General features: G+C 44.2%; 1 protein-coding gene across 1 annotated transcript; it reads left to right on the top strand.

Moving 5' to 3' along the window:
- The first annotated feature begins 680 nt into the window (after window positions 1-680).
- CBX4 (chromobox 4) lies at window positions 681-10,651 on the top strand. The gene is made up of 5 exons (XM_060764330.2): window positions 681-904; window positions 1,045-1,088; window positions 1,842-1,907; window positions 7,021-7,087; window positions 8,176-10,651. The coding sequence occupies exons 1-5, from the start codon at window positions 836-838 to the stop codon at window positions 9,598-9,600; spliced, it is 1,671 nt and encodes a 556-aa protein (XP_060620313.2). The 5' UTR covers window positions 681-835; the 3' UTR covers window positions 9,601-10,651.
- The last annotated feature ends 15,928 nt before the right edge of the window (window positions 10,652-26,579 follow it).

The raw sequence follows: 26,579 nt of genomic DNA, 5'->3' as shown, positions 1-26,579 counted from the left end.
CCTGGCTGCGGCGCTTAGAACGGCACTAAATGCTCAGTGTAGATAGGAGCCTGGCTCCGAATGCCGTGGCGGGGGCTCACCTTGCCCCCCCCCTCCCCACGGCTCGCCCATCCCAGGGAGATCCGCTCGGGCCACGTCCTCTTTTCAATCGAAAGGTCCACACGTGTATTATAGGCTTCTAAAGGCTCCCCCCTCCCGCTGGGATCGGAGGGCGCCCTCAAAGAGAAGACCGGGCGAAGACACCCGTCTCAAAAACGTTCCTGATTTGGGGGGAACCCCAAATCCATCTCCGGGGAGTGGGGGCAATTCCCCCCCTAATCAGCCCCCCCCCCCCCGCGCGTTTTGTGGACGAATCAGGGCGGCTTAAAACTGTGTCACCGGGTAGACTAGCCAGAATAAGGGAGGGGGCACCCCTTCGCAATCCAGCCCCATTTCCCAGAAAAGGGCGGGCAATGGCGGTGCAGGACTCAGGGGGAACACCCCAATTTCTTTCCTCGCAGGGGAGGGGAATGAAAGGGGGGCGTCGTGAATCCAAATCCATCGCCCCCCTGCTTCTTTAAGACCCCCCTTCTTCTTTCTACCCTCCCTCCCCGTTGTCCCGCCCCTCGGCGGCGCTCGGCCAATCCTGTCGCGGCGTCTCCGTTTGACAGGCAGCGAGCTCCCCGCCCCTTTGTGACGTCTCTGGCTGGCTTTGCATGAGTTGCGCCGCCGCGAGAGCCTGCCGCTCAGTTGTCTGGAAAGGCGAAGGCAGCCCGGAGTAGGCTGCAGCCGAGCCCTCCCCCTTCCCCCCCAAAAATTCCTCTTTCCGACATCAACAACCCTCTAAGAATAAAAGATGGAGCTGCCGGCAGTGGGCGAGCACGTCTTCGCCGTGGAAAGCATCGAGAAGAAGCGAATCCGGAAGGTGAGCAGCAAGGCAAGAGGGAAGGAAAAGAGGGAGGGAGGAGGGGGCAGGAGGGGTTGTATTTGGGGACGGGGGTGTCACTCCGTTGCCTGACCCCCCTTCTTCTCTCCCCCGACCCCAATTTCTTTCATTTTTTGCAGGGGCGAGTGGAGTACCTCGTCAAATGGAGAGGATGGTCTTCCAAGTAAGTCCCGGGAAGGGAAGTCAAGGGCGCTTTTTCTCGCGGGCTGCAGAGCCTGCTCCTCTCTCTCTCTCTCCCTCCCTCCCCCCAATTTCCCTCCAGCTCTATCAGGCTCGGGTGGTCCTTTTTTGATTTTTTTGGCACAAAAATGGAGGGGGACCCACACGCCGATGACGAGGCGGGCAAAACAGGCAGTGGCCAGGCGGCGAGGTTCTGATGTTGCAGAAAATGGCTCCTTTCCCTTGGAAAGCAGGGCTCCATATTGCAGAACCCAGCAGCTCAGACATTGACCGGGCAGGGCGGGGGAAGGAGGGGGCTGAGAAGCGGAGGGCGCAGTCGTTTATTATTTAATAATAATAATAATAATAATAATAGCCATGGCGATGATTCAATCCCCCGCCTGCGTTCAACCCCTGAATCCTGTCCGGGCTGCAGGGAGGAAGGGAAGGCGAGGGAGGGGAGCCCTGTCACTAGGCAGCGGGGGCATGGCTGCACATTTCACTTGACCGACGGGAGGAGGCAAGAGCTAGGACGAGGAGGAAGAGGTCTGGATGACAGATCTGCCTCGGAGGGAGATCGGAGGCCAGAGGCTTTTTTTTGGCTGGCCTTTGGAAGCCAAAACACTGCCTTCCCCGCCAGACCCCCAGCTTCTTCGTGCTCTGGAACTCCTCTTGGGAAACCCATGTAGCTCTCAAGCACGTCAACTGGGTGGCTTTGCTCTCTAACGAATACCCCTCCCCTCCCTCCCTTTGCCAGGTATAACACGTGGGAGCCGGAGGAAAACATCCTGGATCCGAGGCTGCTGATCGCCTTTCAAAACAGGTGAGTGAGTGGGAAGGGAGGGAGGGAAGGGCAAGCCTCAGGCCCCTTCCTCTGTCGGCGGTGCAGGTGGGAGGGCGCGTGGCGGCCTCGCGGAACTTGGCCTCAACTCCAAGAGGAGGGGTCGGCCTGGGAGGGGGGGGGGGAAGAGGAGGGCGCGCGGGAGGGCCGCGAGGCGGCGCACGTGACGGAAGGGAGCGGCGCGTGGGAAGGCGTGTGTGCGCGCGCAGGGCGGGCGAGCGAACAAGCGAGTGAACTGCTTTGGCTGCTGCTTGCAGTTAGCCGCCCTTGGAAAGAGCAGCTCTAACTGCGACATCGCGCCTCCCCCTCCCCCCTTTCCACCGCCTCCTTTGCACGACTGGGGAGGGGGATCTGGATTCCCCCTTCCCAGCCAGGGTGCTGCTGCAGTGTTCTCCACTCTCCCCTGCAGGATTTGGCGCGTGTGAGCCCCAGCTGAGGGTGCATCTACACTGCAATAGATACGCGCTTTGACTCGTCATATTAGTTTTACAAGGGCCTGAGTCCTCCCCGCCCAAGAGTGGCAGTGCCCCACCAAAGGGTCCAACTCGCAGGGTTCCCTAGCACAGAGCCATGGCGGTGCGAGTAGTGTCAAAGTGCACTCATTTCCCTGTGTAGACGCACTCTTCCTTGGGAGCTGGGTGCCTTCCCTGTCCTTGTAGGTCGGAGACGTGGCCTTGGGGCTGGGGTGGGGCGCAGTGCAGCCAGGAGCCTCACAGTGCGCCTGGGCCCGGCGCAAGAGGGCTGTGTGTGCGCCGCCGGCTTTGGGTGGCTGCCTTGGATCTCCCGCTGGGGCCCTTGGCTGTGAAACAAGCCAAAACCAGGTCTCCCCGCCGTCAGGCAGGCAGCGCGAGGGGGCGGGGCTCCCCGGTGCATCCTAATGAGGTGATTAGCATCCCGCCCCGCCCCCTGCTCTCCTGCAGGTCTCCTCCCCCTCTCTGGCAGGGACTGGGGAAGGGACGCTTGCAGCCCCTGGTTAACAAACCTCCTGCAGCAGAAGACCCCGCTCCCCCTTGTCCCAAATCCAGAGGGTCTATCAGGGGTATAGGGTCATTGTAAGACACTGGGCCCCCAACAGACACACCTCTGCTAGCAGTTTTTCTGGAGGGATCAGGGTTCTTAAATCATTTACTGTGCAGATGATTACATAGGAAACCCTGGAGCCAGTGTGAAACACAGGTGGTGATATCTCAAACCGCAGAGCCCTGATGCGCAGTAACACCTTTGTTTTGCACACTTTTGTGCGTGTTTGTTGTCCAGCCACTGCAGTTGGAAACTAGCTTCAATCTGCATTAAATGGTCCATATAGATAGGGGCATAGTGAGCCTTTTCAGAGAGGTAGATCAAGGGCCTTGTAAGGAGGAGGACGACTGGGGACCCTTTCACATAGCCCCATATCCCAGAATATCAAGGCAGGAAATCCCACATTATCAGAGTCTGGACTCAGACAACCCAGTTCAAAGCAGATACTGTGGGATTTTCTGCCTTGATATTCTGGGATATAGGGCTGTGTAAAAGGGCCCTGGGTGGGAGAGTGTGGGCCAAGGGCAAGAGGTGAAATCCAGGGAGCAAAGTGTGGCTTTGGGCCCACATATGTCTCCCCCAATCCAGTTCTGAAGCTCTGGGCTGAGACAGACTTCTTGGATCAACCTTGTTTTGACCCATAATTAAGAGTGAATTTCCTCTTCAGGAAGTTGTTTCTTGCCAAGGACTAGTAGTTCATGTTTTAATGGGATCTATTGATTGTGTGTGTGTATATATATATATATTCAAAACCATTACTGGATTTATGGTCACTTCTGAGTTTGTTCATTTTCTTTATCTTGCAGTCTGTGCAGCCTTGGAGCAAAAAATAATAAAAATAAAATAGTATCGTACAATGGCCTATTCTGGTTTAAAAGTTAACAATCCTGTTTTGCACCTGATTCAGTTTAATTTGGGTTTTTTAATGGACGTAAAGAGTTTGTACACTCCAGTGGGTTCTCAGAACTGCAGAGTAGCCAGATCCATCAGTTTGTTAATCTGAAAATAAAATAGGAGTATTAAGTAAAATGGGTGCAGTGGGTTAAACCCCTGAGCTGCTGAACTTGCTGACAAAAGGTCGCAGGTTCAAATCTGGGAAGCAGTGTGTGCTCCTGCTGTTAGCCCCAGCTTCTGCCAACCTAGCATAGTTTGAAAACATGTAAATGTGAGTAGATCAATAGGTACCGCTCCAATGGGAAGGTAACGGTGCTCCATGCAGTCATGCCAGCCAAATTACCTTGGAGGTGTCGGCTCTTTGGCTTAAAAATGGAGATCAGCACCAACCCCCAGAGTCAGACACGACTGGACTTAATGTCAGGGGACTACCTTTACCTTTTACAGATTGATGGCACATATACATGGTTGAATTTGCCAGGATATGTAGTGGTATCAGGGGAAAACCTTTACTACTACTTATTAAGTAACTTATTTATTCATGAAGTTGTGCTGGTGGTTATGTGTATAACTTGGAGCAAAAGTCTTGTTGTAGTCTTCTTCACTGTTTTGTTGGCTATAGCCTTGAGTCGCAAGTCTTGGTTTACATCTCCGAATCGCTCTTTGTGCATCTTGTTTTGTAGTAAAAGCTCATCTGCAGTTGGCTGTTCTTTTTGCTTTTGGCAGTTCTACCATAGTTTATGTTTCATTATTATATAAATATCACATATTCCCAGTAGCTGCTTTGCATCCATTTATTAGAATATGATTTCAGCAGTCCCTTGATCTTCTGCCAATGAGAGGATTGTAGAAATCTTTCCTCTGATAAATAAGGAAATCTATTAACAGTGTTCTGTCTTACTTGGACTTGAATACCTGGCTCCACCCTTTGTATGCTCACCTTTAGGCAGGGTCACTACATGAGTAGCCCCTCTGTTTGTTTACTGGTGGGAGTCTTCTTTCATTGCAAATAAGTCAGGATAGATGTTTCTCTTTAGGTTAGATTTGGGTTGTGGTCTTTTGTCAATATAAACAGCACTTATTAATTTTGTTGTACATCCATTTGGATGTAGAATCTTGGAAGTATTTCTAGCAGGTTGAAATGGACATGCCGTTTCCTTGTTGTAAGTTCAGTGGAACTCTGGCCCCCATCTACACTGCCATATAATGCAGTTATAGGGTAGTATATGGCAGTCAGTGTACACTCATATATTGCAGTGCAATACAGTTCAACTGCATTATATGAGTCTACACTGACTATATAATACGGCTTCCAACTGCATTGTATGGCTGTGTAGATGGGGGTTATATGCAGCCATCTTCTGAATAAACATGTATAGGGTTGCACTGTGCTTAGAGCAGTACTCTTTGTATTAATTCTAATATTTTAAGATTAAAGCTCTTATCAGAGCAGTGGGAAATTTGCGAATGAAGATTAAAATGATCAGAAGAGCTAAGTTTTCAAACCAATTTAAAGTGTGAGACCTGAGGGGCATGGTCAGCGCAATTCAGTAGTGTCTTTTACTGAAAATAAGATTAAATGATTAAAAGATGAAGTACTTTGGCCACATAATGAGAAGACAGGAAAGCTTGGAGAAGACAATGAAGCTGGGGAAAATGAATGGAAAAAGAAGAGGGGCCGACCAAGGGCAAGATGGATGGATGGTATCCTTGAAGTGTCTAGCTTGACCTTGAAGGAGCTGGGGTGGCCACAACCCACAGGGAGCTTTGGCGTGGGCTGGTCCATGAGGTCACAAAGAGTCGGAAGCGACTGAACGAATAACAACAAAAGATTAAATGATCACAAAATGTATTTCTTACAGCGCAAGTTTCAGTAGATTCTGAGTTTCATGATAACTGGAAGAGGGTTTGTGTTGTGGAATGCTTGCATGGCCAGAATCACTGGGTTGCTGTGAGTTTTCCGGGCTGTATCGCCGTTTTCTCTCCTGATATTTTGCCCATATCTATGGCAGGCATCCTCAGAGATTGTGAGGTCTGTTGGAAACTAGGCAAGTGAGGTTTATGTATCTGTGTAATAATGTCCAGGGCGGGCAAAAGAACTTTTTGTCTGTTTGAGGCAAGTGTGAATGTTGCAGTTGGCCACCTTGATTAGCATTAAATGGCTTGCAACTTCAAAGCCTGGCTGCTTTCTGCCTGGAGGCATCCTTTGTCGGGAGGTGTTAGCTGGTGTTAACTGGAAGAGCGTTTGATTTTTTAAATAATTCATTGATTCCTTTGGAAATTTCAAGAGATTTAGAAGGACCTTGATAATTTCTTACACCAAACAGATGCGCGAGCTTCATACAATACGTGTTTGGGATGTTTCCCCCTTTTATATTACCGGTGCCTCAAAATCCAATATAAAGCCTGTATTGGCAAGTTTTCAAAGTAGTCATTTCTGTATATCCCCTTGTCTTTTCAGATATGCAGGGTATGAGAAATCCCAAAATCCCTTTTAGATGTGAAAGTGCTGTGGTTGTTTCACGCACCCCTCCTTTCTGCTGCTTATCTGTGGATTCTGTTTTGCTGCACAAGAATAGCTCATTCCATACGCTTGAGAAAGAGGTGCCTACTGGCTCGCACTAATTGCTGTGACCTTTGAGTACTTCACCATCTTGCATCTTGTTGCCTTTCATTCTGTAGCTTCTTCCCGCTGCTCTGTGGTAAACATTCAGGAAGGCTCCCTCCCCCACCATTCCCATATGTTCAGGGAGGTTATTTCTCGAGTAGGTACACTTAGAATCTAAATATACCTTAAAGTCACCAGATACTGTTTGATCCTGGAAGCTAAGTAGGACTAGCTCTGGTTAATTTTTGGGTGGGAGGCTACCATTAAATACTGGTGTCAGAAGCTATTTTTCAGAGGAAGAAGCTGGCAAAACTGCCTCTGAATATTTTGCCTTAGAAAACCCTAGACATTTATAGGGTCCCCATTATTGGCAGGTGACTTGATACACAGAGTTTTGCTCAGAATTGCATAGTGTTGATGCTTAAACAGAACGAGAAAGACCACTTCCCTCCTCCATACACACACACACACACACACACTCCTGACACCACCAACCTCCCCCCATCCCTAGCCCTCTAGTGCACTGTTGGAGGTCTCCTAATTACATCTCTATTGATTTTTATGTTTCTACAGGGAGAGGCAGGAGCAACTTATGGGATACCGCAAACGAGGGCCGAAACCAAAGCCGATGGTTGTTCAGGTAAATTCTCTCCATTCTTTTGTTAGAATAATACAAAGCAATACTATGTATAAAAATAATTATGTTATAGTGTATAGAATTGTTGTTGGATAGAATGATTTTGTGGGAGCCTTTGTTATTGGCTGCTGCGCTTTTGTTTAATTGGCAAATAGCAGCATCTTTGTTTTTACCATTCCCTGGGGAAGAGAGTTTCATTTTGGTTTCATCATGCTCTGGGAGGCTCTGTATGGATGGATGGATGAATAGATAAATAGTGTGTGTGTGTGTGTGTGTCACACGCTTGCATGCAAATGTATTCCTCATTTTAAATGTCAGCGGAAGCTCAGCACACCCTTTCCCCCGCTAGCTGCCTAACCTACAGATTAATAGGACCACTTGGCCAATGTGGGTAAGAGCTCTTCTGACCAAGAACAGCAGATTTGGACTGCTGACTTGGATGTCCATTTACTGAGCTCTCTATGCTCAGAAAGAAATGTAATAATTGATGTTTCGTAGAACAAGATGTGAAATGGCTATTTGCCATCTTGCATTCTCAGCTGAGTAGCAGATCTGCATGTGAAATATGATTCCTGGTTAATGTTTGTGAACAGTAATGGACAATAACTTCTGTGATTTGGCAAGAAGTAAATGAAGACTAGGCAGTCGTGGTGGAGTTCACAGCAATACTTTCTGTCTGCTTACTGAACCACTTCCTTCCTTGGTTCTCCAGGCAGGTTGTTTTGCTATTTTTTGCTATCAATTGGCTCAAAAGGCCAATTGATTTGAGGGATAAGATGTTGATGCTATTATGTTTATTTATGCTTTACTTTTCACCCAGGATTGGGACCCAACTAGGATGAGTAGGATGGGGGGTGGGGGCAGACAGAACAGAACAAGATATTTGACATTCAGAGCATCACTTGATTGTCTTTTAGTCAGAGCTTGGAAAAGACATTATTTTCTTGAATATAATTTCCAGAATCTCAGCAGTCAGCATTACAGAGAATAATGACATTTTAGTAAGCCCAGGTTTCCAAAAGGTTTAATAACATTTGCCATCTCTTCTTGTTGGGCATCCTTACTAATGGACTTATTTTCCCTGTATGCAGTTGCCGTCTTTTGCACGCCGCTCTAACATCCTGAGTGGCCTCCAAGACCCTGTGATGGAGAACAGGCCCAAGCTGGATTTTGGCAGCCCTGGCAAAAGCCAACAGCAGCAGCAACAACAACAGCATCAGCAGCATCAGTATGAGCTCAATAGCAAGAAGCACCACCAGTACCAGCCAAACAGCAAGGAGAGCAGCATCAAACACCAGTCCCACAGCAAAGGGAAGTACTACTACCAACTGAACAGCAAGAAGCATCATCACTACCAGCCGGATCCCAAGATGTATGAGCCCCACTACCAGCCCAGCAACAAGGAGCCCCAGCAAGGGCAGGCCTGCCTAGACCACAGCAAAAGCCCCCTGATGTCCCAGTCAGACAAATGGTCTCACAGCTCAGCAAAAAGCTTGCTGAACCCAGTAAAGAATCTGAGTGGCCTGGAAGGGAAGAGCGGAACTGAGAAGAACCTCTCTAGTGGCACAGGACCCCCGCCACCGCCACCACCCCTCCCACCTCGGGATGGGGTAGCCAGCAATGGCATTGGGGGCAAAATGAAGATTGTGAAGAATAAGAACAAGAACGGACGCATAGTGATAGTCATGAGCAAATATATGGAAAATGGCATGCAGGCAGTGAAGATCAAGTCCGGAGAGTCCCACAAGAAACGGGTGACTGAGGACAGGACTCCTAAGAAAGGGTCGGAGGAGAGACCAGAGTCATGGAAAAGGTCTGGTGGGGAGAGGTGGCCGGGCAGTAGCCCCAAAGACAAGCCTGGTGCAGAGGCTGGTCGCGTGCCAGCAGAGCCTGGGACTGTCTCCCCAAAGACTTCTCCAATCCCTGGCCAAGAAGTGCCCATTCCTACAGAGCAGCAGCCCTTGCCCCTCACCACCAAGGCCCACCAAGCTTCCTGGACCCTGGACCCCAGTCAGCGAGATCACAGCTCCACTGCTGTGGGGCTCAACCTCTCGCCCAGCTGTGGTAGTGGCACCTCCCGGAAGCGCTGCCTCTCTGAGCCTCACAGTGACAAAGAGGGTGGCAAGAAGCGCCTGACATCCCGGAGCATCAGTGCCCCCAACCCTTGCCTGAGCCCTTCTGTCCCTGAGAGACAGGAGCCCCCTGCTCTTCCCACTGCCCAGCCTGAGGTCATTCTGCTGGATTCGGACTTGGATGAGCCCATAGACTTGCGGTGTGTCAAGGCTCGGGGAGACACAGAGACCAGCTTGGTGCAAGTGAAGCCAGAGGCCTCCCCAATGCTGACCGACAAGGCAACACCAGAACCTCAGAAGCAGGTGGAACGCTTTGAGACAGAGGTGGAGGAGGAAGAAGAAGAACCTTTGCAGGAGTTCAAGCCTTTCTTTGGGAATATAATCATAACAGATGTGACTGCCAACTGCCTGACTGTAACCTTTAAGGAATATGTGACAGTGTGAGGAAGCTCTGGCAGGGCTTCCAGTGCACTCTCCCTTGGCAGCCTGGCCTCCCTGTCCTCCTCCTCCACCACCGAGGTTGAGTAAACTCCTGTGGCGCCACCATGAATGCAGGGCAGGTCCGTTGAGATGGGACACACACACACACCCTGCCTTGGAAGAAGGAAGGTGATGTGGGGCATGAGAGAGCTTCTGCCTCCCCAGAAGGTGACCGTTGGTCTGGATTGGTCTCTGGTTTGCCACCTGCCTTCTAGGGGTCTTGGGTATCAGGATCAGGTGAGGGTAGCAGCTTCCCAGTTAACTCACGGGAGAGTTACATAGTATTATATTTTAACAGTGCTAACTTGTCAAGTGGTTCTTGCTCCCGTTTGTATGTGGTGTTGCTGAACATGTATTGTTTGAGCTGAAGGCAGGCCTCCCCAGGCGGGCCATGCAATTATATTTATTTGTAGGTATTTATATAACAAAATATAAAAAGCCTAGATTTATGGAGTTCCCTAGATTTGCCCTATATATATATAATTATATTGAATACATATATATATTATATATATATTAAAAGTTATATCAGAATATTTTCTTTTCTTCCCTTTAAAAAAGCCACTCCTGGTTTTGTGTTTCTCATTTTTTTTCTTTTTGCAGGACCATCCCTCCTTCTCGTATATATATTTTGATACTGTTAACACATGTTGTTTTCAATGAGCAAAAACAAAAAAATTAATAATAATAATAATAATAATAATAATAATAATCAATATCTAAAGCTAAAGCTAAACAAGCTGTTATAGAAACTGCTGCTACTAGAAATGTCTAAACTAAGCTTCCAATTATTATGAATTGCTTGAATGTAAATATTAAATGGAGATGTTGAAAGTGCATTTGATGTTCTGCAGCTAGCCTGAGTCTGGGATGCAAAGACTAGCCGTAAAGTGGTGCAGCCTTAGCACCAGATGGGCACCTATTCGTCGTCTTGGGGGGCGGGAGGGGTGGTGAAGGTACGGAAACTGTGTGTCATGCAGTCGTTGCAAAGGACTATAAACCTTTCTAAAAATGATAGCATGTTTTGCGTGTCTTTATTACAACTTTGGTTCTCCTTGGGTTTGGCAGTTGTATATATGTCCAAAACATATGTTGTGTCTTGACTCTCCTGCCTTAGCATGTTGTAAGTGCAATGGGCCTTTGGTATCTGCTGCAGTTCAGTTCCAGGACCCTACGCTATGGACACCAACATCTGTGGATGTTCAAATCCCATTGCATTTAATGCCATAGGAAAATGATGTCCATCATATAAAATCGCAAAATTGAGGATTGTTCATTGGACCTTTTTTGTTTGGGAATATTTTAAGCTGTGGATGGTTGAATCCATGCATACAGAATCCATGGATATGGAAGACTGTACTTTGCATACTGTGAGTCTTAGTTGGTGCCATACCAGTGGGTTTGGTATGTTGGATTTGGTGACCATTAGCTGGAAGTGAGTGAAGGAAGGACTTGTAGATGTTGGACAGGTACTAAAAGATTTCTATCCCACATTTACAGTCACTCAAGTGTTTACTGTTGGGCAGGAAATTTCAAACTGCATGTGATCTCCATTTTCTTTTCTTTCTGAGTCCTCATATTCTTCCAATTTAAAAAGCAATCTGCGTGGGAAATTGCCCTATAAATGCCACCAAATGTAATATTGAACAGCATTTGAATATCTTATGCCGCCCAACCCTCCCAAACTTGCACAAATGCTTTGAAGTTGTCCAGAATTGGCTAGCGAAACTAGACCAGCAAAACAAAGGATAGACTTCTAAACACCAGCTCTTACCCTGTGGTGGTGCTCTGACACTTTCTGCCATGGGATTCCTTATCAGTGAAAGAGAAGCCTGTTGAGATTGCATAGTCCAGGATTTCTGGGTCTTTTCTTGTTATTTCGTTCTCAGAATGCCTATAACTGACTGTGAACTAGATCAGAACTGTTGAAATAAATGAAACTTGCACAAATGGTTAGTAACAAGTTCCATTCATTTCAGTGTGTCTGCTTTAGTTGGAACTGAATTTAGTCCACATGTAATTACAATGGGCCTCTGGTATCTCTTGGGTATGGCTCCAGGAGCACCTGTAGATACCAAAATGTGTGGGTGTTCCATTCCTATTATATACAGTGGCCATTCTTATATAAAATAGCAAAATTGAGGTTTGCTTGATTATTTTATTTGGAATATTTTTAAGCTGTGGATGGTTGAATGTGTTGATACAAAATATAGATATTGAGGGTTACTTGCAATTGTCTCTTACTTAAAGTGCTTTCTCATTGCTGTTACAGGAGTGTAGTAGGTTTATTTCAGGCTATATGGCCATGTTCTAGAGGCATTCTCTCCTGATGTTTCGCCTGCATCTATGGCAAGCATCCTCAGAGGTTCCAGCCATGAAAGCCTATGACATAGTTGCTTTGAGTCTGCGTATGGAGAGGAAAAGCAGGATATAAATAAATATAACAATAATAGTTGACACAGTAATACCAGTTTCCTTTGTATTTGGTAAAAAATTCAGGTGATTACTAATAAGCAGTTCATTCTTTTCTTGTCAAAAAAATTCAATGGAAAAGACCGATAGGTCGGAGGTTCAAATCCAGGGAGAGCTCCCCGTTTGGGGTCATGTGAGACACCTCCCACAAGGATGGTAAAACATCCTGGCATCCCCTGGGCAACGTCCTTGCAGACAGCCAATTCTCTCACACCAGTAGCAACTTGAAGCTTCTCAAGTCGCTCCTGACATGAAAAAAAAGGGGAAAAAAGAAAAATGATTGTTTCTTCATAAGAATCATACACAGGGCTTAGCTTGCGAATGTTTCATTTCTACCAGCAGTGCTCTGAAAGTGAACTGAGGACTTTGGTCATGTCACAACACTGAGCAGCAGTTTATGGCAATTAAGCAAAGTCTATTTTCAACAAAATACAGATGTTAGAAGACCAACAGGGTGGACATATCTCTGTCCCCAGTGGTTTAATTTGATTTATGGAGCTTCTTTTAAAAAGAGAAGGAACTTAAATATAGGCTTCTCATTTCAAGTGTTGGACTGTGTTAACTGACCCTGCTAAATGTAAATCTGTTGTATTCTAAGAAATATTTGGGCTGCTATTTTTTAACGAGAAGCTGCCCCCACAAAATTGAATAGGATTTCTCCAGGAAGTTAATTAATACAGGATGGCAGTTTTGAAAAACCTCAGCTTTGAGCACAGATTTTTTATAAAATGGCAGCAAAAACTTGGAGAACTATAATGCAGTTTGGCCTTCGTAATGCATTGAGCCATACTTCCTGTATCACATACATGTCACTGGCTGCAAGATGAATCTTCCTGCTATTCTAGTAACCTTAATTATGTTTAATCATTTTAATCATTGGTGGTTAGCTGTTTGTGCAAAATGCATTTATCACTACTAAATGCAAAACAATCTAATTGCAACATGTTTCTAGATTCTGCCAAGCCCATGCTGCTTGCAAGCAGATCCCCCTCCCCTCCCATTTCCTCCCCAGATCTCTGGCCAGGGCAGTGGTTAGAGGCTCTGAAGTACTGAGCTTTTGGGCATGGCATCTGTGGGTGTTTTGAGGAACACCATTTCCTGCCAGCCATATCTTACATTAAGAGCAAGCAAGTCACTGACAGGCAGCTTCAGGTGCAGCTGATTTAGCAAGCAGGCAAAACGGATGTGGCCCATCCGCTCTTTGCGTAGCAAGGAGCAGAACTGTATTTTTAGTGTGTGATGTTTGCTCTTGAGCTCTGCTTGGCAGCGGCTGGAGTTTAGTGACTGTGCAAAAGGAGGTGAGCACAAGTGCATGTGCAGCCTGTTTGTGCATCATGTGAAAATACGAGTAGCCATTTGGGAGGAATGGCAGGGATATTTTGCATTTTCAGCTAAAATGGTCACAGTTTTGTGTAGATCAAAGGTTGGATCAAGGTTTAGCCAAGCCCAGAAAGCAGTTGAATGTGATTAACCTATCCTGTTTGATTCCAGGAGTCTGTTCCAACCATGGCTAAGCCTAGATCCCACCCACTGTGCTTACCCTGTCCTTGAACAGATCACATGACTGCATTCCACAGATGTACACTATATTTCAGTTGTACCTGACTCTTCCTTAGGGGAGTTCAGAGCAGGATCAATAAGGTTCATGCTCTCTCCTTTTCTCGTCTCCCAGCACTGCTGGCACAACATGCTTTAATTTCACAAGTCCGGACCTAAATGCACAAACTCTGCGAGGGTACTTATTTCTGTTTCAGGAAGTGATAGTTAGAAAATAAGAACACAGTCCTAGGGCCTGTCTATATCACACAACCCTAGCACTATGATTGCATTTTATCTTCCATGGCAGCACCCATTGGGATATTTTACAGTGTTCAGCTAGGTAGCATCTCCTATGGTGTGTCTACAAATCCCAGGATTCCATGGATGCAGGCATGTAGCAGTTAAAACATCATAATGCTGCAGTTGTGTGGCGTGAAAGGGCCCAATTGTGCATGCAACATGTGTGCTTGCTGCACTTGTGGAGTGTTGAATGAAGACAAGCTGTTCTCCATATAAAAAAGAGTGATCTGATGTTGAAAGCAAAATCTTGAGTGTGTTGAGGGCACAGCAATTTTGTCTCCAAAGGTCATACAATACAGACAACATTGTTATTTGTAACATGTTCCTTTCAGGCTCTGTAAACTAAGCACAGAATTAATGGTGTATCTTGCTGTTAACTGACTGGCATACATATGTGAGGATAACTATATTGCCATTCATATACGAGGCCAATTTCTGCAGGAATGCATGAAAGGAAAGATCAGTTTGGTTGCTTCTGTAGGGCTGCTGCTTTTGCAGGATTTGGAACTGCTTCAAATGGGTGGGCCGCCTTCTTTTTTCCCCACCCGCGTGATGTAAACAGAAGTTGATGCCAAGGGCATTCCTCCTTCATGGTCTCTGGCTCTCATTCCTGGCACTTCCTTTCGCCTTCCCGAGTCAAAATAGTGGGTTTTCCATCCAAACATATTTTCTCCTGCAAATATTTGTAAAACACAGATGACAGAATGTTGGAATTCTATTTTCAGAATCCGTATTTTAGCATCCAAAAACTAGTGTTTGGGCTTTCTTTCAAACACAAATGTGTTTAAATTATTAACTATAGTGATGTATTTATCAGATTGTCAGCTATCATGTAGAGTTGCCAGCTTTTTTTTTTTTCAAGGCACTGATCTTGTGCCTAGAGAAACTTCATCAAGAAAGTCTTTCCTGTCAAAGATGTGGTGAACAAGTCTTGCAGCTTCTCCTTTTGATGGCAGGAAAGCTCAATTTCTGCATATCAAGCTATTATTAAAGAAACAATAGAGAAGCTACTGACAATCTATTCCTTGAAATATGTGTATGCCTCTCTTTAGAAGAGTTACCATTGGTAAAGGGACTAGTAACTCTTCTTAGATATCCAGCATGATGTAGTGGTTTGAGCTTTAGACTAGAATTCTGGGAGGTAAGAAATCAAATCCCTTCTTGGCCATGGAAACCCACTGGGTGACCTTAGCCACATTAAAATCTCTGCCTCATAAGGCAATGGCGAATCAATGTTGGATAAATCTTCCCCTGTGATAGAATTGGAACAAATTGGAGATGTTTTGACAGCATATAGTAACAATAACCACAATTCTAACAACTCTTCTTGAATGTGCCAATTAATTCAGCGTTATAATAGTTTTGCCGTGAGCATAAAATGTGAATGAATTTAGGTTTATATCACTTAGGAACTATTGTAACCACCCATTCCAGTTTGACCTATTCAAGGCTTTCCATTTCTTGGGTGATCTTGAGGTCATTCAGTGCAAGACTGCAAATCCAAGGATATTGCGGAATACCATGGACTTGCTAGACTATGTGGTTGGGGCTTATCCTTCGACTTGACACATTTTCCTATAGAATGGTTTGACAAGGCCCTGGTTTGATTTGGATCTTTACTGAGAGGAGCCACCATGGATTCATATTCAATGCCTAAAAACACCACCCTTTACATTGCACAGCATCACAATGAAAGAGATCTTGCTTGTTTAAGATCCCTCTAATGCTTGGCCAACTTGATTTGTTAGCATAATCAAATGACAGAGTTTTAGTTATCCCCATCCTTGGGTTTGTATTTTAATCATACTGGACTATTCATTCAGCCCTGCTTTGTTTCTCTAAAGAAAAATACTGGGATCTGAGATATTTCTACGATGTGTTCCATAGATTGAAGCTATGCCTCACTACATATAGCCAGCTGCACCTAACACAATCTTTCCTTTTATGTGGCTGTCATAGCATTTTCCTTTTTTGCATATAGTTACCTTGTTGCTAGGTATGTTTGCTATTACTTGGTTCCAGTGAAGCCCCAAAACTTCAAGAATATCTGCAGCCAGTGCTTTTTTTGGTGCTTGTGCACAGTAACCCAGTAAGCTAGATCTGCCTTCTTCTCATGCCTGAGCAGGCCAGTGACTTTTGAGCCTAAACAACCCATGGACCGCAACATCCAAAACACAAAGGAATTGTGTAAGATTTTTTCTTCTTCACAAACTCTTGGCATGTATGAACAGAACTATGGTATGGTGTTGGAAAGGGACATTTCCTCTTTGGCTGAAGCAGGATTTTTCAAATCTGAACAAGCACTGTTAATATCTGTCACATAAGGAAGCCAGGCCCCTGTTTCAAATTTCCAGCCTTGCCTGATTTCAGCTGAGAGGGACTTCCTATTGCAGCACTATGACTGTCACAGGTGAGTGCCAGTGGACAATTACACATCTGTACACTGACGCAGCATAGAGAAGGAACAGAACTGATATGGAGGGGAGTGATGTGTGTCAATCTCTGTTTATCATTCCTTTTTGATATATTGATATAAGGCAGACTGTCTTCAGGTTTTTTTGGGTGGGGAGGAGAGCAAAGTTCAGTGTGTTAGCACAAGTCACTTTGAAAATACATAACAGTATTTTAGAGGTTGAACACCTCTGGCCTGTGGGCCAAATTTGGACTACATTCCTGCTAGGCTTCATTTGTGCAGGTCACTGACCTTTGCTAGCCCACACTGAGCCATTCATATTGATTTGATTCTGCTGTGTTCTCAGGCTTCAAAATCAATGGAGGAACCTTTGCACAACACAGATAATAAAAATGCCTGGACGTGAGTGTCCTTGTTCTTCTCTGCACTGCACAGTAAAAAGGGCGCCCCTCCTTCCATGGTCACATCCACTCCTAGAATCAGACTGTGATACAGTTTCACCATGTTAGTGTGGACCCTGAGAGAAGAATCCTGTTCCAGTCCTTTCACAATCCTTTATTGAAGAATCCTCTTTGGAAGAATCCTGCAACCAAACCAGTTTTTTCTTCTGGCAAAAGATTTTCCTCTCGCCTAATAAGGCATTCAAACATTCTGGCAACCCTTAAGCCATTTTACTGAATACAACTATAAGTGGGCAGATGGATTTGCAACTGAATCTATCTGCCTTCAAATATCCATAGATTCTGAGGATGCTTTGCCTTGCCTTACAAGTTATTGGTTCCAGTCAAAGTTACAATACTTGCTAGCATATCTCCATTTTCCCTGTTAATTTCTGGTACTGAATTTAAAGGATGCTTATACCTGTGTAAAATAAGAATTGCACTATTCACAAAACTGGTCTGACAAGACTGGATAAACATTATAGCCAAGCGCAATGATGACTGTAAATGCAGCTTGGAAAATGCAATGGGAGTTCCAGACAACCTGAGAAAGTGTGGCAGACGGGCAGATGGCAAACACCCCAGATTTGCTCAAGATCATTATATTTAGACATAAAAGGGTGATATTTTAAAATATTACACCCTCTGACCTGTGAAAAGAAATGTAAAGGGAAAATATATTCCTGTAGATGAATAGGAGACATTCTGGCAAGATTTGGGGGGGGGGGGGGCAGTTATAGGTGTCATGGGAAGGGCATTTATTTTACAGGGAAATATCTGGCATTGAAGAGGTTCCTACAAAAGCTCCAGAGGGATGAGGAGGGCTGCAAAGGGAAGGAATGGACAATAAAATGGTGTTCTCTCTCTCTCTCTCTCTCTCTCTCTCTCTATATATATATATATATATATATATATATATATACACACACACACACACACACACACACACAAACACATACAACATTATGTATAGCACTGGTGTTATGATCAACTTCACTTGGATTGCTAACCAATATGGTTACTTTTTCTTAAATAGGGATGTTACAGCCTTCAAGACCCCAAAATTGACCAAAATTATTAGAGTAATGATTGTGCTGAATCATAAGTGTGATCATGCCTGACCATTAAAACTGGTTAAAAGTAACCCTGCTCTGAAATGTGTCAGGTTAAAAAAGAAACCTGGTTTACTCATAACTTGGTTAACCAGTTAGAATTCTTGAGTAAACCAGATTTCAGAGGCTGGGGGGGGGGGGGGTGAGTTAGAACCCTTAACCCTCACCCCCACCCCACTGGCTACAGCCCTGCATTCCATGATAGATATTTGGAAAATAATGCATATGATGGATAAAGAGAAAATATTTCTGCTTAACTATAATGCTTGTAGGAATCCATTCAGTTCGTGGGTGGTGGAATTATGATTGAAAGAAAATACTTCAGATCTTGTATAATAATTCATTTTATGGGATTTGTTGTCATAAAATATGGTGATGGCCAATAGCCTGGATGTCTTTAAAGAGGAATTATTCAAATTCACAAAGGATCATTCTAGTAGTAGCTGCTATTCATAGTGGCTGTTTATGTAACCTCCAGGTTCAGAGACAATGAATATCAGTTGGTGGGAGCAATAATGAGCCAATTGTCAGTGCCATGAGGGATTCCCGGAGGCATCTGGCTGGCCAACATGGGAACCAAATGCTGGACTAACTAGTTCTTTATCTCCATCCAAGAAGGTTGGCCTTCCATTCTGCACTGTGAATAAGCACTGGGCATTATGTCACACCCCATGCTTTTTGTCTGGCTTTTGGAGGCCAACACTCAACACTTCAATTTGAATGCTTGCCCCCTTTCAAGGAAAATTTAAGACCAGTTAATATTTAGCCTTCTTTAGCAGAGTTCACAACTGGGGGGGGGGGGGGGGGCTTCCACACCGCCCTATATCCCAGAATATCAAGGCAGGAAATCCCACAATATCTGCTTTGAACTGGGGGGCCTTCCACACAGCCCTGCATCCCAGAATATCAAGGCAGAAAATCCCACAATATCTGCTTTAAACCGAGTTATCTGAGTCCACACTCCGATAATGTGGGATTTTCTGCCTTTATATTCTGGGATATAGGGCTGTGTCGAAATGCCCTGGGAAGCACGAGATCTCTTGGGTTTTTCTAAGACTAGTTTTAGCAAAGTAAGACAAACAGGAAGTATGCAAATTTAAAAGCTCAGAACTTTACTAATTACATTGAAAGACACATTCAAGCATGTATACATGCAGTGCTTAAGTTCTGGTTAACCACCGGAAAGTGTCAAGATGAGCACTTCAGTAGAGGCTGCACCCAGTAAAGACTGTTCTTGGAAGGGGGCGGGGGGATCTTTTATGGGATTGCAAACTTACCTGGAGGTCCTCTGGTCAGATGGTGTGATTGCTTAGAAGCATCCTCACAATGGGTGACTGAACAAATAGGGAACATTTTGGAGACATATGGCATCTAGGCTAGAGGTAGGAAGGCAATTGCTTTCTACCACAAAGACCTTAAGCAGACTGTCGCTTTAAGAAACACCGGGCTGGTAGAACCTACTATATGAAAGGACTGTCTAAAGCTCCATTGGTCTACTAGCAAATGGTTGAAAGGGGTTGAAGAGAATGCTTGGTTGGGAAAGAGTTTCCAACTAATATAAGACCACTTTGTCAGATCATAGCAACATTCAGCTTTCATATTGCTTTCTATAACAAAGACCTTAAGCAGACTGTCACTTTAACAAACACCAGTCTGGTAGAGCCTACTATACCAGTGGTTCTGAACCTGTGGGTCCCCAGATGTTTTGGCCTTCAACTCCCAGTAATCCTAACAGCTGGTAAACTGGCTGGGATTTCTTGGAGTTGTAGGCCAAAACATCTGGGGACCCACAGGTTGAGAACCTCTGTGCTATATGAAAGGACACATCACCTGCTAGTACTGCAATCTTTTAAATGTGATTAAATGTAGATGTGTAGGATGTCACCTGCAATTCATGGGGGAAATAACCACAAACCTGAGTACATGCTTCAGGAATCACATTTCTGGAGTCATGTCCAGGAAGCTGGATCAACCAGTAACCAGACATTTCAACTCTGAACATTACAGCCCCTCCAGTCTATCCCTGTTTGGTACTGAGGTACCATCTCCTTTGGGCTTTTTTGGTAAAAGAGAGAATTTCTCATCAAAACCAAAACCAGATAATTTTAAATCAGTACTTTAGATGCAGCTCAGTTTCATCTTCAGCAACTGAAGTAGGTAAAAGCCAGAACGTTTTGTTCATGTTAAGTTTTCCATTTTGTTTGTTAATCGCCTCTCCCTCCACCCCTCTCTACACGCACACAATTCATAGGATACATTTGACTATTGTGAAATATATCGTATGCACTGTAACAGTTTTCTTAAACATTCTTTGCTTCCAGCTTGCATTAAATATAACTATCCCAACAAGATATTTGCAGGGTTTTGTTTGCAAGAATAGTATAGAATTTCCATCCTCCTTGGATCATGCCCTGATAGATATTTAAAACATTCTGGTTTTGACTTGATTGTTTGTGTACCTTGTGGCATGGTAAGATTAAAAGGTAAGGTAAGTTAAGAGAGCCATATGATGGATTCAGTTCTACTTCTCCCTCTTCAAAAGGGAAATTGCAGCACCTAACAAAAAAATGATTCAGACTCAAGGATGCCGTATGGCCCCTAAGGTAATACAGAAGAATGGATCTGTTAGAAATTGCTTTCAAGAAAAGCAAAAAAATCTGTGGTGTGATGCAGAGTCGTGCATTGTAGAAACTACCTATTGATTTGTGGCGGGGAGGAATGATATTCCAAAACTCACTATGTCCAGTTAATATGCAGAGATACCATTACAATTATGTCTCATCAGAAAAGAGTAGAATTGCTGTATAAGCTTCGCCCTATTGCTATAAAATGACTGGAAGTAGCTTAGTAAATTACTGTTGTATGTACAATAAGGAGCAAGCACTTTGTAAATTAAGCAGATAACACATATGGAATGCACAAGCTAATATAGGTATTCTGAAACTGAAGAAGCCACTTCCTGGAAGACAAAACCATCAGCATGTAGATGCTTGTGGGCTAGGCTGCAGGGTATCCTTGCTTCCCAATAATCAGGAAGAAATATAAAGACATTCCTGTATAATTGCTCAGCATCTTTGTTTACTTTTTTTGTTATGCATTGAGGTACGTAGATCATTGATCTCACCCGATGTAAGCAGCACCTTGCAGAAGCACAATAATGCATTTTTTCAATGTTGTTTCACTTTTGTCTTTAAAAAACATGTATGTGGTTCCTCAAGAAAATTATTATTATTAATAATAATAACAACAACTTTGTTCTTATATCCTGCCATCACCTCCCCAAAAAGCTTGGGGTGGCTTACAGATAACACAAAGTGCCTAAAAACAAACATAAAAGTGAACACAATATAAAATACGTTGAAATAAAACACATGCACAGGCAAAAACATCAATTCAAACTCAATCAAGCTGTAAATTACTGGCACCATGGTCAGGCTGTAAACATTGGAATAAAATAAGTGCTGGCTGCAATAATGGAGAGAGGGCATGAGACAAAATGCAGGATGTGCGACTACTAGTAAGACAACTAGGGGCTAAATATTCTCAAAGGCTTGATTGAAGAGCCATGTCAAGTCCCTACAAAAGGAGGACAGTGTGGAGGTGTGTCTAATCTCCCTGAAGAGGGAGTTTCAAAACTGGGGGGCCACCACTGAGAAGGCCCCTTCCCTTGTCCCCACCAACTGAGTTTGTGATAGTGGTAGGACTGAGAGGAGGGCCTCCCCGGCAGATCTAAAACCCCATGCCAATTCATAGGGGAGGAAGCGGTCACTAAGATAAGCAGGATTTGAACTGTTTAGGGCTTTATAGGTGATAACTAGTACTTTGAATTGGGGCCGGAAACTTATCAGCAGCCAATGGAGCTGCTTTAGTAGGGGCATCACGTGCTCCATATAACTGCCTCCGGTTAGTAGCCTAGCTGCAGATCATTAGACCAATTGCAGTTTCTGAGCTGTCTTCAAAGACAGCCCCACATAGAGTGCATTACAGTAATCAAATCGTGATATAACTAAGGCTTTGACTACCATGGCGAAGTCCAACTTCTTGAGGTAGGGTTGAAGCTGGTGCACAAGCTTTAACTGTGTAAAGGCCCTCCTGGCCACCGCCAACACCAGAGTTTTAAGTGTCATCATTGAGTCCAGGAGGACTCCCAGAGTGTAACCCCATTGAGCACAAGTTGCCACCCAAAACCCCATTCGGCCTCATGGGGGGACCTCTGTCTTGTCTGGATTAAGCTTCAGTCTGTTAGCTCTCACCCAGTCCATCACAGCAGCCAGGCACTGGTCCAGGATCTGGAGAGCTTTCCTGGAATTCAGTGGAAAGGAGTAATAGAGTTGTGTGTCATCTACATATAGATGGCACCAAACTCCAAAACTCCAGATAACGTTCCCCAGAGGTTTCGTCTAGATATTAAAAAGCAAGGGGGATAGAATGGAACCTTGTGGGACCCCACAGGTCAAGGGTCAAGGGTCCAAGCAGGTGTCCCCCAGCTTCACCAACTGGTGCGATCCTCCATGAAGGAGCAGAGTCGCTACAGTGCAATGCACCCAAGACCCATCTGGAGAGCCGCCTGAGATGGATATCATGGTCGATGGTATCAAAAGCCACTGAGATGTTCTGGAGAACCAACAAGGACACACTCCCCCTGTTGAGCTCTCTGTGGAGGTCATCTACCAAGCAACCAAAGCATCTCCGTTCCATGACCAGGCCTAAAACCAGACTGCAGTGGATCAAGATAAGTGGTTTCATCCAAGAATGCCTGAAGCTGAGAGGCCACCACCCACTCTAGAACCTTGCCCAAAAAGAGGAGGTTAGATATGTGCCAGTAGTCATTTAATATCAAGGAATTAACCTAAAGAAAATCCATTGTATTTTTCCTGAATGTCTTAGGGCCCTTCTACGCCATATAACCCAGAATATCAAGGCAGAAAAATCCACAATATCTGTTTTGAACCAGAATATCTGAGTCCACACTGCCATATATTCCAGTTCGAAGCAGAAAATGTGGGATTTTATTCAGCTATGTGGAAGGGGCCTTAGTCAATCTTGAATCTTTGTACTGAAATGTTGTTGTTGTTGTTTGCTTTCAAGTCATTTCTAACTTATGGCTGAAATGTCTCTCTTCAAACACTATTATGCTAAAACCAAATATGGAACTCTTTCTCCCCTTCCTCATTAATGCAAACACAAAGAAAAACTAAAGAAAAAAAATCAATTGCAGATCTTCTCCCAGACTGGAAGGCCTGCTCCTCAACCAAGTGTGCTGTGAATCTTGATTTCCCACCAGATGACAGAAAGACTCCAGATGCCAGGCAAGAGTTCCCCACTGTGAACTGAGGGTGCCACCTGCAATGTGACCTGCAGGGATTTCTTGGCAGGCAAACCAATATGAAACAGGTTTTCTGAAAGATGGGCGATTGCTAGTGACTGACCTGGAAAGTTAGGGAAAGGCTCTGGGGAAATGCAAATTCTTGATATCTAGTTATTGAGACAACCCATGATAGATTTCTGTGGCAATGTTGTTAGTTGAGAACTGGTCACTCTTAATTCTAAGTTTCCAATGAATTTGAGGATGGAAATGTGTAGCCCCCAGTGATGCAGCGGGTTAAACCACTGAACTGCTGAACTTGCTGATTGAAAGGTCAGTGGTTCGAATCCAGGGAGTACGGTGAGCTCCCACTGCTAGCCCCAGCTTCTGCCAACCTAGCAGTTTGAAAACATTCAAATGTGAGTAGATCAATAAGTACCACTCTGGCGGGAAGGTAACGGTGCACCATGCAGTCATCCCAGCCATGTGACCTTGGAGGCATCTATGGACAACGCTTGCTCTTCAGCTTAGAAATGGGGATGAGCAGCATCCTCCAGAGTCAGAATGGCTAGACTTAATGTCAAGGGGAAACCTTTACTTTTACCTTTAATTCCTTTTACCAATGGGATGCAGGGGAACTGTGCCCTTGCCTAACCATACCAAACTGGCATCAGCACAGCTGGGCTGTGTGGCCTTAACACCCACCACTGGTGTGTGGTATAGCATCCATCTGTGGCCACAATATGGCTCCTGTTCAAGGTGCATTTTGTGCCAATGTATAAATGCAGAAGTGTTGAGCAGGAGTGGATTCCATAGAAGTTCAGCTACATCCCATGGCTCTCATTTTCTTGCCAAAATGCCTGGATCCAACTTCTGCTCCTTAAGAATATTCAGGTTTTTGAGGTGCATGAGGTTCTTTCTCAAAGGGAATGGAAAAGAGTTAACGGTATACAGAATACAAGCTAGCTTTTAGTGCCATAAGTTGGAGGCAAGTTATGTTATGTCTGCTACTGCAAAAAGGCAGGAAATGCTGTAGTATAAATTTTCTCCCCATCAACTGAGTTTGTTCATTGTCAAACGTCAGCATGCAATATACTTCACATCAGAATTAGGAGCAAAGTAAGCTAAAGTAGAAATGAAGATGAGTAAGATGGAAGTGCACACAGAGAACACAAAGCATGCTCTGATCATCTCAACTGGGAAAGAATATTGCTTTTCCTAGACTGAGAGCGAAATATAATACTTCTTCAGACAGTATTCCACCTCTTTCCACCTATTTCTCTATTATGAAAAATTCTGTAGAGGCCAAAAGGTTGCATTTTATAGCAATAAACTCCTGTTATTAAATCAAATCTCGGGACCTGGTTTGCATATCTGATTCTCAGAAGACACCAATTGCTTATCCTATTTCTCCACCGTGTACCATACTTTCTGATAGATAAATGGATTGCGACTGAGGTGTTCTGAAGTGCCCAATTAATTAGTTGCGTGATTTCTTTAAACATCCAAGCTTTCTTTCTGTGGTGAATATTTTAAAGTTGTCTAGTGTTTGGCAATGAGAGAAGATATCCTGAAAAGTGTTACTTATAAAAAGAAGAAAAGGTGCCCCTTTTTCCACCAAACAGCAAAGAGATTAATCTATATAAGTAAAAATGGAAATGTCCATTTGTGAATGACCTCAAATCTCCCAAAATATTCCACCAATTGCTTCAAAATTTAGACACAATGTAGCATTCGAACAGGGAAATGTTTTTATGTATTCACATACCTATTGTTTTTACCTGCCACACTTGTGACAGGTAAAAACATTCATGGCATCAAAAACAGCGCCATCTAGATTATATAGGCCATTATTATTATTATCATCATCATCATCATCATCATCATTATTATTTCACAGACAATGGAACAGCAAAAAATATTGTATACCCACAAGCATTATGAAATTGCATATATTAGAAACCAGTTCTTTCTCTTTTCTTTCTTTTCCATTTAACCAGACTGGGCCACAGCAATGCGTGGCCGGGTCATGCTAGTTAAATCAATGCAATCTATACAGTGCCCAAGAAGAGAAGGAGAACGAAATGTAACAACAGAGTCAAAATGCTTCCCCATATGAACATTCTCCAGATGTGTCAGATTATGAGTCCCACTATTCTCAATCCCTAAGGGCAGTAGATATGTGGGCTAGAAATGATAGGATGTATAATCCAGTGTATTTGGAAAATGTGAACCTGGCAGAGGTTGATGTAAATAATTGTCTGTTTGACTAGTGGTGATCTGACAAGGCCTGCCACTTTCTTAGATGTTAGATTCATTTGTAGTCATTTCTGGATCGCACACGCATACACACGCGCGCGCACACACACACACACATACATACATACAGTTTTGGAACAAATCTATGGTTCCTTGTACTTTCTTACTATTGGGGTACATATTTTATATTTTATTCTAATTGTTTCACTTTATTAGTATAAGAAACTATATAATTCCCATGGGCTGGGAATCCTTTTTTTCTTTTTGAAATGTTCTCCTTGTGTGAAAGTTGTTTATAAGAACAGGTCCTATTCATACTTTTGTTGGGAAATGGCCAATGATGCATTAAGATCCCCAGCTCCACCATGTTTTTTCCCCTCTCCTTTTCTGGCTTTACTTTAAATAAAACAGGTATGCTCCAACTCCCTATCCTAAAAAATTATCAAAGATTGCTGTTATGGTTCTATGGAGAGAAACAGCATAAAGGTAATGTGACCCCCTGTGTTTGGTTTTACCAGGAAAATTCATTGAGCTAATAATATGCGGGGGGAGAGAGGGAGGGAAGGAGGGAGAGATCCCATACATGGTTTAGAAACATGGACAAGGGAGTATAGATGTCATTTTCTGAATGCATGTGCTTTGCATGGACATGAAAAGAAAGGCTGTGATACCCAGGGGGCTGGTTCTTTTAATTAAAACCTAATGGCAGCCATTAGAAAGCTGCTTAGGAGTTGGGATGCTGGAGACAGATGAGAAAACAGACAAAGGTGCAAAATGAGGGCAATTTATCACATGGGTCAAGCTGTTTCCTCCAGCTGCAGAGAGCACAAATGTGTATCCCCAACATTAGATAGATGATAGATAGATAGATAGATAGATAGATAGATAGATAGATAGATAGATAGATAGACAGATAGACAGACAGACAGATAGGTATGTGCTGCCCAATGGCAAAGCAAATAGTGCATGCAAAAAGTAGTTTGAATGTTTGCAGGAAATAATTCTACCATGCATGCTGTTCTTGCTGTTGTTCTCTCTTCCCAAAGCTGGCTGTCTAAGGTAAAACAAGTAGACTCATTTTGATCCACGTGACTGATGGCTTG

Source organism: Anolis sagrei, chromosome 2 (assembly GCF_037176765.1).
Source record: "Anolis sagrei isolate rAnoSag1 chromosome 2, rAnoSag1.mat, whole genome shotgun sequence".
NCBI classification, from domain to species: domain Eukaryota; kingdom Metazoa; phylum Chordata; class Lepidosauria; order Squamata; family Dactyloidae; genus Anolis; species Anolis sagrei.
Note: the sequence above shows the minus strand (reverse complement) of the source record. Positions and strands in the feature narration are given on the sequence as shown.